The sequence below is a fragment of the Nicotiana attenuata genome, unplaced genomic scaffold (assembly GCF_001879085.1).
Source record: "Nicotiana attenuata strain UT unplaced genomic scaffold, NIATTr2, whole genome shotgun sequence".
Lineage (NCBI taxonomy): Eukaryota > Viridiplantae > Streptophyta > Magnoliopsida > Solanales > Solanaceae > Nicotiana > Nicotiana attenuata.
The window spans coordinates 17798-39681 of NW_017673411.1; the positions used below are offsets into that span (position 1 = coordinate 17798).

Genomic DNA, 21884 nt, shown 5'->3' on the forward strand with positions numbered 1-21884 from the left:
TCGAAGCCCTTCCCCTTTAAAAGGAATTATGCTGAGTTGTTGTTGTTGTTGTTGTTGGACCGAATCGATGAGAGGAGGGCATCAGATTCTTCCCGTATCAGAAGATATGTGGACTGTAAACCGCTGCTCATCTCTCTTAACTTCAACCTGGTGTGGCGCTTCACCCACTTTTGCTTTCCACGGGGTGAGGTGGCACTATCTACCAACTTTTTCATCCCACACCGGTGCAATATCTCAAGAAGTGGCTTCACAATAGTAGTGCTGACGAGACCAGTACTCGCCAAGCTTCTCACCAGGCCACAATTCTCCTTGCTTGTCAAAAGCTTTTGCTCTTTGATAGGCTATAGCCTTTTCTTCATCTATTGCTGCTTCGGAGGAGGTTCTCGAAGACAACGTTCTAAAGATCGAAATGAAGTCCCTGAGAGAAAGGTTCTCGAGGATGCTGCCTTTGAGGACGATCCCTCAGAAGTAGATTAGGCCTTTGGTTGTTGTTTTTTCCTTCTTTGTTTCTGTGTAATGGCCCCTCGTGGGCTTTGTAAAGCATCATTTATTAATATAAGAATTTCTTCGTTTTTCCTTAGATTTGTGTTGAACTCCATTCTTCTTTCGTTTGTGAAAAATCCAAGTGTACTACTCTAACGATTGGTCCGAGCGCCGATTTCAGAATATAATAATAATAAACCCTTAGGTTTTTATTTGATCAATATGATGCCTTTTAAAGTCCTTTGCTATTCCTCGGACTAAGCTCGGATTGATTTGAAGCAAACTTAGGTCACCGGGATTTCTGAGTCCGAGTTGAGTGAGAGCTATGTCTCGATTCTCGAAATACAGCTAGCCCTTTTGGGATTCATTGGTGGCCCTCGACCGAGAATTCTCTCTAACTTCAAGTAACCTTTGGATTGAGCAGTTGGGTGAACGTTCGCTTGATCATATAAAAATAAAGATAGCTCTAAGGCCTTTGCAAGTAGTCCTCGAGTGAGAGCCTGCTCGAACTCGGGTAGCCCCGATTTGAGTGACAATTTGTTTGAACTTGAAAATAAAGATAGACCTAAGGCTTCATACATAGTCCCCGAGTGAGAACTGGCTCGAACTCGGGCAGCCCTTGGGCTTAAAATAATTGAGAGAGCGTCTGCTCGAACTTGAGATGAAGATAGCCCTAAGGATTTGTTAATAATCCCTGAGTGAGAACTGACTCGAACTCGGGTAGCCCTTGGGCTTAAAATAACCGAGAGAGAATTTGCTCGAACATGAGATGAAGATAGCCCTGAGGCTTTGTTAATAGTCCCTGAGTGAGAACTGGCTCGAACTCGGGTAGCCCTTGGGCTTAAAATAATCGAGAGAGCGTTTGCTCAAACTTGAGATGAAGATAGCCCCGAGGCTTTGTTAATAGTCCCCAAGTGAGAACTGGCTCGAACTCGGGTAGCCCTTGGGCTTAAAATAATCGAGAGAGTGTTTGCTCGAACTTGAGATGAAGATAGTCCTGAGGCTTTGTTAATAGTCCCCGAGTGAACTGGATCGAACTCAGGTAGCCCTTGGGTTAAATAATCGAGTGAGTGTTCGCTCGAACTCGGGAGAAAGATAGCCTTGAGGCTTTATAAATAGTTCCAGAGTGAGAACCTGCTCGAAATCGGGTAGCCCTTGGGCTAAATAATCGAGTGAGCGTTCGCTCGAACTCGAGAGAAAGATAGCCCTGAGGCTTTATAAATAGTCCCCAAGTGAGAACCTGCTCGAACTCGGGTAGCCCTTGGGCTAGATAGTTGAATGAGTGTCTATTCGAACCCACGCAGATTGTCCTTAGTACTCTCTGACAAAACTGGTTCCTGATGCCTGGGTCCTGACGTCATCATCATGATATAAGTGGTTGAGGTGACTGAAGGGTTGCTTTTTGTACGATTTCCAAAAATCATTAATTGCAGGCGGCCGACGGTCGGTCTTTTAGCTTCCCTAGAACGTTTAAATGAACTTTATAAATAGACAAACCTCAAAACCTCGCAGATTCTGCTCTCTCCGTGCTTCCAAAATTTTGTTTTGCCCTTTTCAATTTCCTTGAACTCTCCCTTCTTTTTTCTAACAATATTTCCCGTCTTCTTTGATTTTCCGCTTTAGAAATGGCAAAACCTCTAAAACTGTTCCTCAAAAGGAAAAAGCTTCATCGTCTTCTCGAACGACCAAAGGTAAACCGTTAGTTCCTCCTAGTATCGAGGAGTGTACTCTCGGGCCTTGCAATACATCTTCTGATTTCCAGGTCAAAAACCCCTCCTCTGTTCCGGGACGATGTGAACCCATGTCTCGATATATCGGTTTAATAATTGAGATCGAGAAAGTGAAGGCCAACTGCCGTTGGGGAAGGCGGTGCAAGTAGAGATTCCTTCACGAGGAGAAGACATGATCAAGGACAAGGCCGATTTCCTCAGTGTATACACATAACCTTTCACCTTAGGCCCGATAGAAGCCTCTTTACCATCGATAGATCCAGTGATCCTCGATTTCTGCAGCCAATATCAGGTGACACTTGGACAAATCTATCCATCATTCTAGCGCATTGTTTATATGATTAGGTATTTCTCAAACACTGTTGAGGGGATGCCTTTTACCCTCGACCATCTAATTAGACTGTATAGCCCCCGACTTTATCGAGGTGGCCTGATTAAGCTGAAACGTCGATCCCCGAAGGCCTTTTTTGCTAGCATCGATGAAGATAAGGAACGAGGGTGGATGAGCCGCTTTGTCCGAGTCAGGACCTCGGACCTGATCCCTGCTGAGAGAATGCCATTCCCCGAGAAATGGAATATAAATCGTAACTAAACATGTTTCGCTGATTGGATACCTTTTCTTGACTTTGTATTAACTTTCTTCGATGATACAGCTGTCGAGTGGTACCGCGGTGCTGTCAACAATCTGCCCATATGCTAAGCGCGTGTGGTGCGATCTAGCTAAGACCCGTTGGGAGGCTAAAAGTCATGGTGAGTTTTTATCACTGTTCATACTTGAGCTCTTTAGAGAAGATATCTCTCGCTAGTACTCTCATCCTTTGTGCCTATGCAGGCCTTGGAGAGGCCGTTTTGATGAGGGAACCCCTGCTTGGGGAAGAAAATACCCCGAATCCTGCTAAGGAGAAAAAGAGAAAGAAGAAATCACCGGCCGGGTTCCCGAAGCCAAAAAAGGCTAAAGTTCAAAAGCCCGAGGCCGATTCAGTGGCCTCAACTCGGGAGGCGGCCGAAAGTGTTTGTGCCGAGGGCGAAGAGAGTGATGACTGCCCGCTGGTACTTGGGGGGAGAAGAAGTACTGCTGCCTCGAAATCTACCGAGCTGAAGGTGACTAAGCCGGCGGCTATTGGAACTGAGGCCGCCGAGGTGGTCCCGACCCGAGCTGAGGGAATTGTAAAAGGGGGCTTAGACGAAGTCCCTGGGCCGACCAACGACCAAAACACATCGGGTGCCGAGGGGCACCTGGTTGATGAACCTGAAGAAACAAATGATGAAGGCCCTCGTAGGAGGGAGAGGGCCCCCAACGACCCAGTCGAGGTGATCAACATAGATGAGCCTCTGCCGGGCCTACCATTCTCTCCTGGGCAAATACGGGATGCCCAAGGTATGAAAACTCCCGTCGTGGGGGCATCCCCTGGGGAGAATAGTATGTTTGGAGGATATTTTGCTGGGGTTGAGGAAGGCCTCGATATCGATGCCTCATTGATCTTTGAAGAAGCCGAGAAGCTTCGACAACAGGTAATCTTGGTTTGACCGCTGTATTTTGAGTTTCGATTCTTGCTTTCCCGACTCTCTTCTTCTATGTTTTCATGCCTTAAAGCTCTCCAACCAAGCCTTTTCCAAGTCACAAGCAGAGTTGTCTCATTGTGAGGACAAATTTTGGAAGCTCGTTTCCGAATTGGACGAACTTAAGGCCCTTTACGCCCAAAAGGAGGGGGAGCTAGGTGACCTTCGAGCTCATTTGGAGAGGATATCTCGAGAGCGGTCCGATCTCGATGAGCAGGTAATACGACCTTCGTGGGATTATTTTTGTGCTTCAGTCAAATGAGCGTTTGATGCCTTAATTTGACTTTTTCAGCTCAAGCAAAAAGATGATCTAATGCAAGAGGAGCTTAGAGTCAGAGATACCGAAATCCTTGGGCTCACTACTGGAAAATTCACCTATGGCTACGCATGGAAAATCGTTGCAACAGATAGGTAAACCATTGCCATAGAGGTATTGCAACGGTTCAGTGCTCGTTCCACAAGTTGGCGTTACTATAGAGCTTATGGAACGGTTTTTGGAACGGTTCAGTTAACCGTTGCTATAGTATAGTCTCTCGCAACGGTTTTCCCTCTTCCTGTTGGAACGATTATTCTTATCAACTGCAACGGTTAATTTCCGTTACCATAACGTTAAATGCAACGGTCAATAACCGTTACTATATCTATTAAACTGTTACGGCTATTATAGAAATGGCAATGATTTCTTTAAGATATTACAACAGTTGAACTACCTATTGCAACGATTTTTAGATTATTTTGGAACGGTTTGCAGGTCCTATGGCAACGGTTCTATTAGCTATTGTAACAGTTTAATTGAATTGAAAATATTGCCCCATGTTGTAAATAAAGATTTACATATATATATATATATATATATATATATATATATATACATACAATAAACTATAAAATACTAAAATTTATATAAATAACAAAATGAAACTATTCATAATCCAAATTGTCCAACAAGATAATAAATCCATAGATAGTGATGAAATGTTACCAAGTACATACATTTGATATTTCAAGAGTTAAAAGTTTTAAAATGTCTTGATAAGAAACATTCCTAGAAACCGCCACATGCATCTACAACAATCAATAATTCAAAATTCTCTTAAGGGCTAGATCTTCATCACCGCCTCCGTCTTCCATTTCTACTCCACCTACAAAAGAGTATAAATAAAGTCATTATCCCTTCCAGAGAATCCTATCTAAAAATTCATTTGGTCCACAAAACCAAGGGTAAAAAGAAAGTATAAAATTCTGCATTAAACCCCAAAATTGAATGGCAAAATGTTGGTTTATCCCATAATATACGGACAAAGATATTCCGGAGATAAGGCATCATCAACACATAAAAAGATACTCCCAAGAATGCAAAATTCCAAAAAACACACAATGCAAGAAGTACAAAAAGACACACGTCTACCACACGCCAATTAATAAGGCAAATAACTAAATCAACTTAACAAGTAATTTAGAACTCAACTTAACAGATCAGTGAAGAGGAAAGATAGTAAAGATTACATGTTTCATTTGGAAAGAACCAAGAATCTCCTAGAGACATTAAGAACCCATCTCTGACGAATTCTATTTGACAATAATGGAATAAGACTTCTGACATTATTTTTTAAAAGTAAATTGTGTGTATGTATTAATAAAATTAAGGTGTCAAACGTATGCTATTACTCACATTCATGGAGGTTTAATACTCTTGTACTTGACTGGTTAGCTGGGAAGTCACCTTTAGATCTATCTAGCAGCTACGTAATTCCTGTAGGTAATGTATCAACTCAAGAGGATGGCAAGAGGATGGCAAGATTGGTAACTGAGCAGCCCTGTACTGGATGTCGCAGCTACGTAATTCCTACAGGCAATGTATCATCTCCATATCTGATTCAAGCAGATTTTTAAAGAGCCAATGGAAAAATTTCTGAGGCAGAAACGGAAATATACATATAGCATCGGCTCATACACAACGACCATTTTAAAATAGACATCGCTGGTAATCAGTAAATCGACGAATTTTCATAAACACATAATATGCACATAAACAGAAATCATTAAATCAAATTGATAATTGAGATTGCGGCGAGTGCAGTTGAAGAGATGCGGGAGAAGAGGGGACAGTGACAAAACAATTGTCAAGAATGGGGGACTTTAGACTGTCCCAGTAGAGTATTGCCAAGGCATATAACTCGATTTTTCATGGAAGTTCTGCTTAAATAACTAATTATGTTTGATATCTGAACCAAAATCATGGCATAGACTTTAGAGTGTACCGATCTCAAATGTCATTAAAAGGTACTACAGAGGACAAGAAGTGTGCAAAGCAGAAACAGTTAAATCACCCAAGAAGTATGCAAAGCAGAAACAGTTAGAATATTCAAGGACAAAATGACACAGATATTACATTCTAAGGCAGGTGTTCAGGACAACTAGATCTAAAACAGCTGCAAATATCGCCCAAAAATACAGCAAAACAGATGCAAATATCGCCCAAAAATGCAGCAAAATAGCTAAAGAAATTACGTTCCCAAAGCTTCTGCAAAATTCAGTAATTCTCCTTCCGAAACCAACACAAAAATACGGCAAAACCCAGCTAAGAAGCCAGTCGTGCAAACTTATAATAAGCTTGATCATCCTACTGCTACAGCTAGTAATTCAACTAATAAAACCATCTGATCTTAATGCTAAAGTTGTGAATCATGAATTGCAAGAACATATGGTACTGAAGTGTTGGAGGGTGCAACTGATAATAGCACTGATGATATCGCCCACTGATGATAATATCCAGAAGATGGGCTATCCCCCTTCTTATTCATTGGCATATACGGAAAGCAAGATGCAAAAAGAAAATATGAATGTGAAAGAATTTATGTAACAAGAGCTATCCAACAAATTTGTTGTGATGCAACCATCATCATCCATAAACAGTTCGGCCAGATTGAGGTCACTACTCCCTAGAATACTCTGGTTACACAAGCTGAAAGGGCTACTCCGCAGATGAAGATAATCAAAGTACTGTGGAAATTTCCCCTAGAAAGCGCAACTAAAATAAGTACTGATGCTAGTACTACCTTTTAGAAGCAGATATCAGAAGCTACAGGCTATGTTGAGACATCAACCAGCTGCAGAAACTTCTGATTCTAAAACTACAGCTGGTAAACAAACTTTATCCATGATGTCGTCGGCAACAAAACAACCAGAAGGAGGGGCTGACCACACAAGAGAACAACATGAAGACACGATGAGGGAAGAGGAGTTAAGTGATGAACTTGTCCATAATTTAAACGAGCTAAACACTCAAGGATCTGGTTCGTTAACACGACAAGGTGGTATAGCAAAGGAAGGGGCAAGTAGCATTTAGATTTTAGATTCATATTTCAATTTTTGCCTTAATCTACAATCATAATACTCCTTTCAACGCGGGGTCTAGTGAATTCTGCGTTTTGATCAAGCAGCATAAATATATTGAAAATAGGCATAATTATATGAACATAAATGTCATTCTAATTGGTAAAGTTAAATTGAAAGTCGCTTTCATTACAAGTAAGGAATCTTAATTCCCTTTAAGTTGCAAATGTAGCAGTTAAAAGTGTTCAAGCTTAAACTTTTATCCTGCACCTTTATCTAATTAAAATCTAAACCACAAATTATCTATTAATGCTACGACCATTTCCAGCAGCCAAAAGGACATAACAACTCCAATAACAACAGTTCCACAACTAAATTACCAACAAAAAAATAAAACAGTTCCAAAACCAATAATTTTGCACTGGAAATTATTTTCGACCCCAACAAAAATAATTACAAAAGCAGAAAAATGCACTGGAAATAGCAGAAATCAAACAGATTCTGCAAAGTAAATCTTTAGCTCCCATTCTTTTCCACGCCAATAAGTTTCCCAAGTATTGAAACATGTCTGCTCTTTCTAACTAGATGCTCACAACCATTGTTCGAAATAGTTCCCAAATTTTTTACAAGGACAGTCAATTAATCGAGTTAATAAACAAAATAAACATGAATTTCGACAAATCGATAGGAATACAACAGATCTGCAAAACCATATAAAAGGGGGAACCACATTGTATGCAGCTGAAAAAAATAGTACNATTGTATGCAAGCTGTAAAAAAAATAGTACGAGTTAAAAAATTAATTACTGTAAGAGATAAAATATAAAAATAACAGTTACCAAATCAAAAAATAATAAGAGTTTCAGAAAATAATACTCAAGAAGAGCTGAAGGTTACCCGAATTACACGTACGAAGTGGAAACTCGATGCGAACTAGTAAATAAGTAGAAACTCGATGCTAGGGTTTTTGAAAGGAAAATGAATTTTGAGTAATTGAGAAAACAGAGAGGAACTGAAAATGAAAAGTAAAATACTACTCCAGAAAACTTACGGAAAGCGAGCGAGTCGGTAATGGCGCTGACAAGCGAGAAGAGCTGTTGACTGGAGGAGATCGTATTGGAGGAGATGGTAATTTGGAGCTGCTCTAATGGCTATCTTCTGCAGCATTTTGACTGCCTTTTGACTGAGATTTCGACCGATTTTCAGAGGTGACTGTCTTGAGGTCTTTTTGACTGATTTTCGCTAGGGTATTTGGGGATGCTTTTTGACTGATTTCAAGGTGATTTGGGGTAGTTTTTGCTGATTTTTTGTGGTGAAGATGACTGGAGGAGATTCCGATCTCCTTGTAATTTCCGATAATGATCTTGTACCCTAATTTTAGGGGTTTACATATTTCATAGTAGTATTTTATTAGGTATAAAAACAAAAAAATAAAAAATAAAAATCAGATGGTGGGCCCCTTTCATTTTAGCGGGTATAGAAAATTTGGGTGAAAAATAAGGTGGGAATTAACGACCGTAACAATAGATATAACCGTTACCATAGATTGATTTATTGCTACGGTTCTACAAAACGTTGCCATATATACCTCTATCGGAACGGTTTTAAGACTATTGCAACGGTTCAGTTGCTAAGTGTCATGGTAGTTCCAATAATATTTTGTAACGGGTAAAACCGTAACAATAGACTACCTATAGCAACCGTTACTGATCCATAGCAATAAAAAGCGTTGCCATGGCTCCAATTTCTAGTAGTGGCTGAAGCAGCGCATGGATGAGTTGTCTTCCGATAAAGAAACTCTTCGAGAGAAGCCGACCTCGGTTGAGTGCCAACTTCAAGGGGTGAGAGGAGAAAGCCTCAAGTATAAAGATCTCTATACTGAATTAGTTGTTGATCTATCTGTAGCTAAGTTCGAAGCTACTGCGCCCATATCCTCATACCGACAAGATGCTACTGCTGCAAATGCTCAAGCCAGGAATGTATCCGAAGAGGCCGAGCTTAAATTGTCCCGAGCCATGGAACATGCCCGATTAAGATCTCCGAGACAGCTCTCGAGGATGTATGTGCATGGGGCATCGATTTGTCTGCCGAGATTGAGAGGGTGAAGGCCCTGGAGGAAGAATCGTCAACTCTGCTTTCTTCCGATAATGGTTGAGCTAGTGATTCGACCAGTGGCTCGGAGGATGATGAAGACGAAGGTGAAGTCCCCGAGGGGGAGGAGGTCGTCGATGTTCCGAGGTCGAAGACCAGGCCGTTGAAGGCAGAACTTCCGAGGGAGCTTCGTCTTGTCAAGTAACCCCGGTGGTAGATTAGGTTTTCATTTGTTGCTTTTTGTGTAAGGGCTCCAGGCGCGAGCCTTGTAAATACGTCTTCGTGAAACTTTACCATATACATATGGATTTTCGCTTTTCGTCATTTCTTGTTTTCCTTTTGCCTTTTTGGAATAAATTTCGATGCTTGTCGATAACCAGTTTGGTGTGTCGGACTTATGATGCAAACCCCTCAGGTTTTCATGCTCGATGAGTGATTGATAATAGTTGACCTTTTTAGGGCTTGGACCTCGAATCAAGTTTTGACTCAGGCTCGTTGACCCTTAGGTTTTCAATATATTGGCCCTTAGGCTCTTTGGGCTGGCCCTTAGGCTCTTACGCATTGGCCCTTAGGCTCTTTAGGCTGGCCCTTAGGTTAGGCTGGCCCTTAGGCTCTTACGCATTGGCCCTTAGGCTCTTTATGCTGGCCCTTAGGCTCTTATGCATTGGCCCTTAGGCTCATTTTATATTGGGTCGATAAGATTTGATTATTCCTTGGCATGCTTTATGTTCGTCCGACTCTTCGACAGCTCAAAAGAGAACCTCGATTATGAATCGATATGTTACAATAGCTGAGTACCTCGGGAGGCTCGCTCGAAGGTTGAGTTTTCAAAACCTTTTCATCGAAGGCTGATTGTTTTTGAAGCCTTCTTATTGTTCGGAGTTGATATGATCAAAGCTCTTTGCTTATGCCGAGGGTATGATTAACCAGTTCTTTTCGACGTATTTTCTAAGTATTTGGAGGCCTTTAGTTTTATGGCGGCAGTCGGATGTCTCCCAACCGCGTTAATTTGGCCGTAGCCTTTTAGTTCGACCGTAGTCTTTATGTTTGGCCGTAGCCTTTAGTCCCCGTGTGTGGTGACCTTGGCGTCTATATCGAGGGTATGCCTTTTTAGGGGTCTTATAAGTTCGATATATAGCCTTGGACTTAATATCGGGGTTATGCCTTTTTAAGGTCTTACAAAATTTGAGTATGCCTTGTTGAGGTCTTATAAGCTCGGTATTGCCTCATTGAGGTCTTATGAGTTCGGAATTGCCTCATTGAGGTCTTATGAGCTTGGTCATGCCTTGCTAAGGTCTTACAGATTTAATGTTGCCTCACTTAGGGCTTATGAGCTCGAAGTTGCCTGATCGAGGTCTTACGAATTTGAGTTTTCGATGGCCCGATGAACTGACTGTCGATGACAGTCCCCGATTGTTCGAGAGTTTCTGTCCCTTGAGCCGTTTTCTGAGAAAGTAGTGAACTTCTTTGAGGCACAAAGTTTTTTGATAAACAAAAGGGGCTTCCTCAATCACGTGATATAAGTACATGTTTTTTGCCTTTGGAGGCTCGATTATTCTACATGGACATGGTTCATTTGACCGTTTGGCCCAATGCAACATTCTCCTATCGAGGTCCTCCTAGGCGTAGCTCGGTTTCTTACAAGGGGTGACCTCCTGGGGTGATGCCCCCCAGTATTTGAGGTTGATCGAAGAGAAGACTTGAATACTTGATGAGTTCTCCTTAGGTAGCATACGAATGTTGCCTCGTTAAAAACCTCTCCGGTACAACCCGTTCGGGATAAAATCCGGTCTAAGGAAAAAAGAGCGCAACGCATGCTTTAAAACACAAGGTCTTTGAGCTGGAGGGCGCTTCGATTCCTCTCAATCGAATACCTGCAATAAGTTGGTATAAAACATAAATGAAAAGGGAGAGGGTTTGTACCTTAATAATGGCATTCGAGCCTCGATAAATTTCAATTGCTTGTTTCAGGGACGCGACACGGTCCTTTGTTCCCTTATTTGGATGTAACTGAGAATGTCGGTTATGGTTGAATCCGGCTGTTTGTTTGTCTAAATGCTCATTCGAGGTGGAGGGTGTCGATGCTGGTGCCATGTCGTGCACCGCGAACATCTCCCTTGCTGCATGCTGCTCCCCGTACACTGGCTTTACTCTATCCTGTCACACCTCCTTTCCTACCCGGAAGGGTATAGGGGAGTTTTTTCAATTAAAGTGACAATAATCGAAACATGATTATTTATTCAAATTCAGAGTCGCCACTTGGGATAATTTATGGTGTCCCAAGTCACCGGTTTAAAATCCTGAACCGAGGAAAGCTTTGACTGTTATTTATGGTCTGCAAACACAGAAATCCAGGTAAGAAATTCTGTTAACCCGGGACAAGGTGTTAGGCATTCCCGGGTTCCGTGGTTTTAGCACGGTCGCTTCACTATTAATAATTGGCCTAATTATCTGATTAATTACATATTTAAAACTTATGTGCATTTTATTCCTTTGAACCGCTTTTAACATTTATGGAATTATTTTCTGAAACAAGGCACGATGTCGTACACTTGTCATTTTGATATGCATTGCAAACAGCGTCACATGAAATGCACCCGCGATTTACAACGTGTTTATTTTATTATTAGTCGAAATCGTGGTCGGGTCACATGAAATGCACACCCGAATTTGGATATATGTATCATGACCATGCCACGGGAACCGTATCCATAGTCATGATGATTACTTATTTAAACCCATGCTCAAATTCAATTCATGCTCAAGTTCTTTTAATTTACTTTAACCCAACCCCATGAGCTATTTCAAGCAATTTATCCAAACTGTCCACACAAATAAAGGCAAGGGAAACATCAGACAAAGTAACTATTTAAAAGACACATAATATTTAGTAGCAAATGGACGATCAGACATAGAACACCAAGAATTACTTATAGGAGGGGAAAGGAAAGATAAAGAAAAATAAATTAAAGCATTGATAAGCACCATAACCCTTTATTAATCCCAGTACATGTATATTACCTCTCGATTTGCTAAAAATAGAAAATTCCCAAATGACATCTAACCAGTAATCCTACCGTAATTCAAGTCCAAAAAAGATCACAAATCAGTTATGTAGGCTAATCGGTTTACTTTCACCTAATGTAACTTCTCTGCGAATGAATTTCACTCGCAGGCAAATACCTACTAGTTTTAAATCCCCTCCTAAATTCCTAAAGCATGTGGACAGTAGACTATGATTCCATTTCAGGGGGAAAACAACCTTCAATTTTCATTTTTATTTTCGCAAAACAAATGTCTGCCAGAAGCCTACCGAGACTTTAACTCATGGATTTCATATTTGAAGCCTAGCAAGGAAAACCAATAAACATATTTCTTTGCCTTAGTGAAATTACTCCAAGTTCACACATAGATTCAGCATAAGCCTGTAAACTATAATCTTTAGAAATTCATAAACTCCAACCATCATTAGTATTTGGATTAACACCCACAAGCATCAAGGATAATAGGGAAGAAATTGAACCTGAAAGAGCTCCCTTTAATATTAGGTAAGATGATCAGGAAAAGTACACGCGAATCCGATTGTGCTAATTTCAGCAGCGAGCCAATTCAAAATAGCAAAATGAACCGCTACCCCGACTGGAACCACGAACGTCAACAGAAAATCGACCACGGGCTGTAATCTCGAGTTGGTGTTTCAATAGATTCTGAGGTTGTTTCATTGCGTTTCAAAGCTGGAGTTCTTGACCGGTTTTCATGGCTTTTCAGGGATGGTTTTAATGTTATTTTGAGCTGTCTTGTGGTTTAATGTTGAGTGTTACCTCTTCAACTTTTTACACTGTCACTGTTTCGCCCCTCTCTGTTTGTCCGTTCCTTTCTGCTTCTTTTTGTTTCGCACACACACGCTAACACTAACACATAAAAAGTTGAGTACTCAAAATGTAGTCATGTACAAATTTATATATCCACCAACTACGCACAAAAGATGCTTGAACAGAAGATGACGATTACAGGTTTGGTAATATAAGTTGCAAGGAAAATGCTCAGATGGATAAATACTTAGTATGTACTCCCTCCGGTTCACAATAAGTGTCCAATTTGCTTTTAGCACACCCATTAAGAAAATATTAAATCCTATACAAAAATACCTAGTATGACTAAACTACCCCTAAACATTTAATGTGAGGAGTAAGAAAACTTTTTAGGGATATGTACATAGGAGTTATTTTGTAAAAACAAATTGAATTCTTTCTTGATTACATAACTAGACACTTATTTTGAACCAAAATAAAAAAGTAAATTGGACACTTATTGTGAACCGGAGGGAGTATTTTCTTAATGGGCGTGCTAAAAGTAAAATGGACATTTATTGTGAACGAGTAACAAATATCCCAGACCCAAGAAACACATTACAGAATTTCTGGGTATTTTCACATCAATAAAGCAGAGAAAACTAAAAGTCATCACATGCTTTCAAATTAATTACGTATATTATAGGTATCTTAAAGATCCAACAGCATTAAAGTTTGTTAGACAGTGCTCCTCTAAAACAATGCTTATCGTGGTTGGGAAACAAGTTATCCTATAATTAATTATTTTAGGATTAATTATTTTGAGATTAGTTATTCCACCTTCTTATGGGTGCAAAAAAACACTACAAATTTGGAATTAATTATACCATGATTATATTTCAACCAAACGTAGAATAAACTAATCTCAAATTTAATCCTGGGATTAATTATCCCTCATCCCTCATACCAAACGAGCCACGGAGGACAAGCACTAACGCTTCCCTCTTTCCTCAACCTTCTCATTCCATTACACATGGCCTAAAAATTCAAAATTATATGCTATTTAAAATGTTAATCAACTGTACTTTTCAAGTCCTTTTGCTTTTCCATTCTTTCTTGATTAATCCAAAGAGATGCAAATTGTTAACAAAATTATTACCTCTTTGAAAATTCAAAGAAACTGCCTTTCCTTTATAATATTCCAAACTCAAGAAACACATTACAGAATTTCTGAATCAATAAAAACAGAGGAAATAAATTAAAACTTAACTAAATGCTTCATACAACTTCCATCAAGTTGCATATCATAAAACAGAAATTTTACATAATACAAATGTTAAAAACACACTTCCTCAACAACAGTGAGAAGAGACAGAAATATCATAGAAAATATCATAAAAATCCATAGTATTATAAAAGTAGCAAACTTTATTACATAGTGCTCCTCTATACAAAACTGAAGGATAAGCACTTATCCTTCCTTCTCTTCCTCAACCTTTCATATTCAAAAAACATATAAAAGTGGGAAAAAGCATATAGATTTTTACATAGCCGCTATCTTTTTTTTTTTTTTCTCACAATACATAGGAGATTCATTATCCTCACAAGATTCTTCTCCACAATACAGTACCATAGAGAAAAAAGCTACACCTCGAGTAGCCCCTTCTATATTTTTCTTTTTCCTCATTCTCTTCCTTTTTCACATAGGCCATTTCAATCTTCAAACATTTGGAGCTGGTGACATTTTCTGGTATATATACAGCAGAAGCAAACAAGTTCTGTTCTGCTAGTATTTATAGGATAGTTAATAAAACACTATTAATCAGCCATTGATCCTCCATTAATTACCCATGGGTGTCCTGCAAGTAACAAATATAAGATCAAAATCAGCTGGAGTTGACCAAAAGTCAAACTAAAATGAAAGCCAAAAAAGGGCCAAAAATACTTACTCAGGACTTGTTCAGCTGAAAACCTTCTAGAAACATCCTTACAGATCATCTTCCTCAACAAATCCTTAGCTTCAGGCGAAACCGACCTAAAATTCCTAGTGGGAAATCTCAAATTTGCCCTTAAAACAGCCTGAAATGTCTCAGTCGGAGTTTCGCCGTAAAAAGGTGGAACCCCAGAAAGCATAATATACAAAATAACACCGGCGCTCCACACATCCACTTTCTCATTGTATTCTTTACCCATTAAAACCTCCGGCGCCACGTAATACGGCGTACCCACCACCCCACTCATCAACCCCTCCTCACACCCGACAAACCACTCCGCAGATCCAAAATCAGCCAATTTCAACCTGTCCTGAGAATCAAAAAGGATATTATCCGGCTTAATATCGCGGTGAGCCACCCCCATTTTGTGACAGTGATTAATGGCGGAAATTAATTGGACCAGAATGCTAGCGGCGGCGCGTTCGGATAACGGCCCGGTGGAAACTCTCTCGTAAAGATCGTTGTTCGGGCAGAGGTCGGTTACCATGTGAAGGAAGTTTTCATCTTCGTAGATTTTGTAGAGGTGAAGAATGTTTGGGCTACCGGAAAGGAGCTGCAGAATCTTGGGCTCTTTGTCGAGGCACTCACGGTCGGTGGAATCGAGGAGGAGGGATTTTTCGATGGATTTACAGGCGAAGGAATGACCGGTGACCGGAGAAAAGCAGCGGTAGACGGTACCGAATCTACCACGGCCGATTTCTTCGCAGATTTGGAAGTCGCTTTTCAAGGCTTGGCTCATATTATTTAGGCTTTTTTGTTTGGTCTTTGGGGTTTAGTTAAAGGAAAGAGGGTTGTATTTATAAAGACAGAGTGGGGAGGGGTTTTTGTGGAAATTCTGTAAAACCGAATATTCGCATAATGCGCTGGTAGGTTTTACTTGGAGGACAGAAGGAGAGAGATATTCAGGTGAAATTTTGATTTTGGTCTCACGCCACTTGTGTCGGTTAATATAATTTTTAAAAATACTTATATTAAGAGCCCGTTTGGCGTAAGAAATGTTTACTCTTTTCTTCCGAATATTTTTTACTTTTTTTCAAAATCTGTGTTTGGCCGTACAATTTTCAAGTTTCACTTGACGATGAATTTTGAAATTTTTTAAAAATTTAAAAAACTCCAAAAAGGTATTTTTTAAAATTTTCACTCAGATCACTCACAAAAATTTAAAAACAACCCAAAATTATATTCATGTCCAAACACAACTCTAATTTTCAAATACCATTTTCACTTGAAATAACTTTTTATTTTGAAATTCAATTCTTATGTCCAAACACCTACTAAGTCGCTCCCAAAATAATAGTCAGAAAAATCTATATTATATGTATTTACAAGTGTATTATATCTATCTATCTATACTATATTAAAAGCACGAAAGCCCTTAGCGAAATATCGTTCGCTTTTTTTACCCATTAAAACTATGTTTCACAATGGACATAATTGTAATTTATATTATTTTTCTAATATTTAAAACTTTATCAACTAAATATTTTGTTACTAAATCTTTCCTTATTGAATAGGTAAGAGATCCTAAAATTTAGGATCATTATCACATCCTAATTAAAGTTTCCCAAACGTATATAAATGGTGCCATTGTGACTCAAGGTTTCTATTTTTCGTTGTATTATTCTTTTACTCTAATATATTCAAATTCGAATATTTACACTCTAATAAAATGGTTAGAGAAATAATTAAATTTAGAATTTAATATAACCAAATGCTGGTTGATTTTGTATGTTTTAGACTAGATTATATTGAAAAGAATATAATTTAATTACCTTTCTAATATTAGGACTTTAAACTAACCTAAAAAATTTCAAGCGAATCTCAAACCGATATGTCTATCTTTTGAACATAAAATTCTTATTAGATAAAAATATAGTTACAATTAAACATTAGTGTAAATGTAGTTAAACAATTTAAAATTTGGGATGAACTAATATTACGAATTTGAATTAACAAAAAGTATGTTTCTTAATGTTGAGAATAAATAATAATTAAATATGTGAATTAACTATTTGTCAAAATTCAATACCTTAATGAAATGTTGTTCGTCTTTTTAACACTTTTAAAATAGAGTTATATTGGATAAAATAGTCATTTTATTATTTGTAATATTTAGCACTTTGAAATCAATTAAAAATTTTCTTAATAAGGTTTTTCTTACTTGAATTACCACATATTAAATCAATCATAATATTGAGGATATCAAAATTAATTAAAATTTATCTTATGTAAATCAAATAATTTTGAAAAAAGATGTTTTGCTCTTTTCGGCTCTTTTCCTCCATACTTATTTTTTTTGTAAGTACATACACATTAGGAATGTACATGTCATATTTTTATAAAGCATTTCAAAGTTTCGTCCAATATACACTTTTTCTTAAATTAAATAATCAAATTTTTCTGAAAAATATACTTATGCCATTAAAGTGTAGTCTATTTTTTAATTATAATATCTTTAATGTTAATATCTTTAATATTTAGAGATTTAAAACCAACTAAAATTTTATTTATTGATTATAATTGTAAAAATATATTCTAAATGAGTAAAATTTCCTCGGAGTTTGCAAACACTTAATATATATTTTATTTTATAATTTAAATACATTATTCAATACTTATCTTATTTTTTAACCTATTTACTCGTTGACATGGAAAACACGCGCAAAGCACGTACTCTAAAACTAGTTATGTTTACCCTGGAATCCGGATAACAATTGAATTTATATGGGGTTTTAAGGATCCGTGAACTAAAAGATACAAAAGGTTTGGATTGAGGAAAATAAAAGATAAAGACTCAACAATTGCTGCTAAAGTAAATAATCGCAGAATATAATATTGCTTAGAACAATTGTGCTTGATAGCGTACAAGAATTGAGAGAGATGGTCCCGTAGTGTAATGGTTTCCGATGCCCTCTTTATGGGGTCTTCTCCCCTTTTATACATTCTGATTAAAGGTAAAAATAAGGTAGGTAAATTAATTACATCGTGGATCCCTGTAATTACGCCTTAATGGCCTGAAGTGGTTGAGAAAATCACGTTTGGGCGAGATATCCGGCGACGCTTGGTTATCCGTTACGAGTCCGGCTTCCGACCTTGTGTGTTTCTCCATCCGGTGGTGACTCATATCGAGCTCTGCAACGGTCTCGAAATGACTCGACCTCGGTTGTTGACGTGGCCGTCGTTCTACCTTGCATCCAGGTCGGGTTCGATGGCCCCGACTTGCCCCGGACCGGACCCAACCCGGTCGGGCTCAAGCAAAAAGGGTATCACCCAATACAGATAGTCCCCTCGTTTATTAGAGAGTAATGATAATAAACGATATGATCGGTGACGTGATGCCCGTGACGTATGGCCATACGCCAGCTGAAAAAGCCATCGAGTGCTCTGACCACGTCTGCTGCAGGCATTTAATGCTTCTCTTAATTATCTGTCGCTTCGTGTCTGTAACTTCGCGATTCGTGCCGCCGCCTCATGGGAAAAGTATAAACGACCCTTCCAGGTTCAACATTTCTTATCTTTCTCAAATTTTGCGTTGGTTGTATTTTCTTTTCATCTCTTCGTAAAGCTTCAAGAAATGGCGAAAACTTCACAAAGTGTTCCTTCTAGACCAAGCTCGGCCGTGAGCCCCGCTAGATCTGATGAACCTGCGCCAGAACCCCCATTGAAAGCTTTCACACCGACTGGTTGCTCGGTATCTGCCGACTTCCAGGTTGAAAACCCATCATCGGTCCTGGGCTGCGGCGAACCGGCATCGGAGTATATCAGTCTAATCACTCCCGGTTGCCTAGACCGGGTGAGGGCTGAATNATTTTGTAAAAACAAATTGAATTCTTTCTTGATTACATAACTGGACACTTATTTTGAACCAAAATGAAAAAGCAAATTGGACACTTATTGTGAACCGGAGGGAGTATTTGTATTCTATTTTATGTAACAGAGAAAGGGTGTAGGGGTTGGTCTATTCTCTTCTTCCCGTTTTTGGTGTGCAGCTGTGTCTTTTTTGAGAAGGAAGAAGAAGATGGGCGCTGCTGTGTGTGTTCTCTTGTGTATTATGTGCTGAAAGGTTTTTTCGTTTTTTTTTTTTGGAGAAAGGTCTAAAAACGGCCGGTCCTCCCCCTCTTGTGGAAAAAAATCTGATCTATATCCAGGGTTGTGTTATTTTTAGGTTAGGGGTGTATGAGCTTAGGAATTATGGGCTTGGGAACTATGGGCTAGATTCGAATTGGACCAAATTTTGGTCAAATTTACCTTTAAAAATGGCCTTTTAACTCTACAAGACTAAAAATATTAATTCCTAAAACAATAACTACAAAATTATGAAATTGTTCCTAATTAATTAATGTAAAATTAAAAATTAAAAGTGAAACTATTTTTGTATTTTTTAAATTTTATGAAGGTATATAAACTAAAAGTAACTATATAAAATATTAATTAACTAAATAAACCCTCTTTGACTGAAAACACGAAGTATTTTCAGACAAAGAACGACGAGACAGGTTTTTTGACCCGACCCTTATTTAGAGAGACCAAAAGCTAAGAGAAAGGAGAATGTGACCGAGCCCTGGTATCTGAGCTGCCTACATATCCTTGGCTATAAAGGAATCAGGCCACGTGTAGTTTAGAAGTAGGAACAGTGATGGAGTGTACCAAGGTGGAGAGCTGATTGAGGTGCCGTTCTGTCGAGGTTCCGGTCCGTGGTCCTGTTATTACATCAAAATTAAAAAATGAAAAAGACTAACTAAGCCTGTCAACTATGAGTTACAAGATTCCTATGTATAAGTCTTCTGAAGCTTGATCTTGAGTCTTGAATGGTTCTTCATGGAGACTTTCGATTTGAACCTTGATGCTTGCTAGCTGCAGGTGCTGATTCATTCTTCCGCGGCTTCTTCGGATCAAAACCGAACACACCGTGCTCGTGACTTCAGTCATGTCTTGAGCAATCCACATCTTGTCTCTGCTTCTGCATTTTTGATTCACTTTCTTTTTTCTTTCTTTCTTTTTTTATTTTTATTCTGGATTGAGACTACTTTTATTGGTCATCTCGGATTGTTGACTCGCATTCTTGCCGCGAGCTTCTGCTACTTCTAACTTGAATTGAATTCTGAAATGAATTCCCTTGTTCTCTAGGTGGGCGCTTGCTACTGACTTGAAACTTGTAGTAATTCCGAAACGAATTCACTTGTTCTCTAGGTGGGTGCATGCAATCAAAATAACAAAACAAACAAAATTTTCTGACCCAGTTTGCACTCGGAAGATTTCTCAGTTGTTAGCAAAACTGTAAACCACGGATGCTATTGATGCAATGATGAGAGTAGACTAACGACTCGACTAGGATGTGTGTCTCCTGTGAGTAAAACCAAGAAAATTTGACTAGCAAATGCATCTACTAAAAATAAAACTTGAATGACCTCTGGTTAGGAAGTGTGTCCCCTACGGGTGAAACTTGGATGAACAAACTAGGAAGTGCGTCTCCTAAGGCTGAACTTAAATGACCCAAACTAGGAAGTGCGTCTCCTAGGGCTGAACTTAAATGACCCAAACTAGGAAGTGCGTCTCCTAGCGGTGAAATCTCAATTTAGGAAGTGCATCTCCTAAAAGTATATATTGAAAAACCCAGACTAGGAAGTGCGTCTCTGTAACGACCCGATCGGTCGTTTTTAGAATTCACGCCCCGACCCCCTATTAACTATTTCCCCTAAGTTCATTTCTGCTATTTTGGTTTGCCGGGACGTTCGGTGTTGAGTTTCGGAGAGTTTTGGGACACTTAGTCCCTAAATGAGAGCTTTAAGTGTTGGAAAATGGTCAGTAGTCGGAATAGTATGAAGACGGCCTCGGAATGGAAATTCGATGGTTCGGTTAGCTCCGTTAGGTGATTTCGGGGTTGGGAGCGCGTTCGGAATAAATTTTGGAAGTACGTAGCTAATTTAAGCTTGAAATGCCGAAGTTTGAATTTTTGAAGTTTTCGGCCCAATAGTGAGATTTTGATCCGAGGGTCGGAATAGAATTCCAGAAGTTGCAGTAGCTCCGTCATGTCATTTGGGATGTGTGTGCGAAATTTCAGGTCATTCGGGCGAGGTTTGGTTAGGTTTTTGATCGAAAGTGCGTTTTGTTGGAATTTGAAGTTCTTAGGCTTGAATCTTTGATTTAATCGGACTTCCGGTGTTGTGTTAGGTGTTTTAAGGATTGGTACAAGTTTGAATGAGGTATTAGGTGTTATTGGAGCTTTTGGTTGAGGCCCCGGGGGCCTCGAGATGATTTCGGGTGGTTAACGGCAAAATTTGAGAAGTGTTGCAGCAGCTGAAGTTTTTCCCTTCTGGTACTTTCGCTTCTGCGGCTTGGGAACCACAGAAGCGGAGCCGCAGAAGCAGCCTTAGCATCGCAGGAGCGAATTTGGGCTCCCTCAGCTTTTTCCGCAGGTGCGGAGGATCTACCGCAGATGCGGTTACGCACCTGCGAGGCTTCTATCGCAGATGCGGCCCTGGGTCTTTTGTGAGAAACCGCAAAAGCGGTGAGTATTTCGCAGAAGCGGCAACCGCAGGTGCGGTTTAAGACCGCAGAAGCGGAACCCTGGATTTTTTAATGACAATCGCAGAAGCGGCTCGTGGTCCGCAGAGCCGGGACCGCAGAAGCGGTCCCTTGTCCGCAGAAGCGGAAATGACTGTTCAGAAATATCAATTTCGAGGGTTAAATTTCATAAGTTTGAAAATCGATTGAGAGCTCGGGAGAAGGCGATTTTGAGTGGGTTTTGTAGAGAAAATCACTGGGTAACGTTTCCTTGATCCCTTTTCATTATATTTCATCATTATATAGCTAAATACATCATTGGAATTCGAATTTAGGATCAAAAGTTGGTTAATTTGGGGTAAAACTTCATACACCAAACTATTGGGTTTTGAGGG

The 21884-nt window shown here is 39.3% G+C and overlaps 1 protein-coding gene and 1 long non-coding RNA gene across 3 annotated transcripts; both read right to left on the reverse strand.

Annotated features, from left to right (window-relative positions):
• Positions 1 to 4710: 4710 nt before the first annotated feature.
• LOC109216313 lies at positions 4711 to 13275 on the reverse strand. 2 transcript variants are annotated; one of them, XR_002066470.1, is made up of 3 exons: positions 12724 to 13275; positions 5446 to 5645; positions 4711 to 4915 (listed from the first exon to the last, which is right to left on the reverse strand). It is a non-coding gene; the product is annotated as an uncharacterized LOC109216313 (long non-coding RNA). The 2 variants fall into 2 exon arrangements; XR_002066471.1 differs by having other exon boundaries at positions 5446 to 5619; positions 12724 to 13274.
• A 1094-nt stretch (positions 13276 to 14369) lies between these two features.
• LOC109216314 (phosphoenolpyruvate carboxylase kinase 2-like) lies at positions 14370 to 15773 on the reverse strand. The gene is made up of 2 exons (XM_019380455.1): positions 14941 to 15773; positions 14370 to 14850 (listed from the first exon to the last, which is right to left on the reverse strand). Exons 1-2 carry the CDS (start codon positions 15722 to 15724, stop codon positions 14810 to 14812), a joined length of 825 nt encoding a protein of 274 aa, XP_019236000.1. The 5' UTR covers positions 15725 to 15773; the 3' UTR covers positions 14370 to 14809.
• Positions 15774 to 21884: the final 6111 nt, after the last annotated feature.

Excerpts from the sequence above, each read along its gene's own strand:
- LOC109216314 (XM_019380455.1), bottom strand. The coding sequence starts at position 15,724 with ATGAGCCAAGCCTTGAAAAGCGACTTCCAAATCTGCGAAGAAATCGGC. Across the intron at positions 14,851-14,940 it reads TTCAGCTGAACAAGTCCTGA|GACACCCATGGGTAATTAAT; the intron begins GTAAGTATTTTT and ends TGTTACTTGCAG.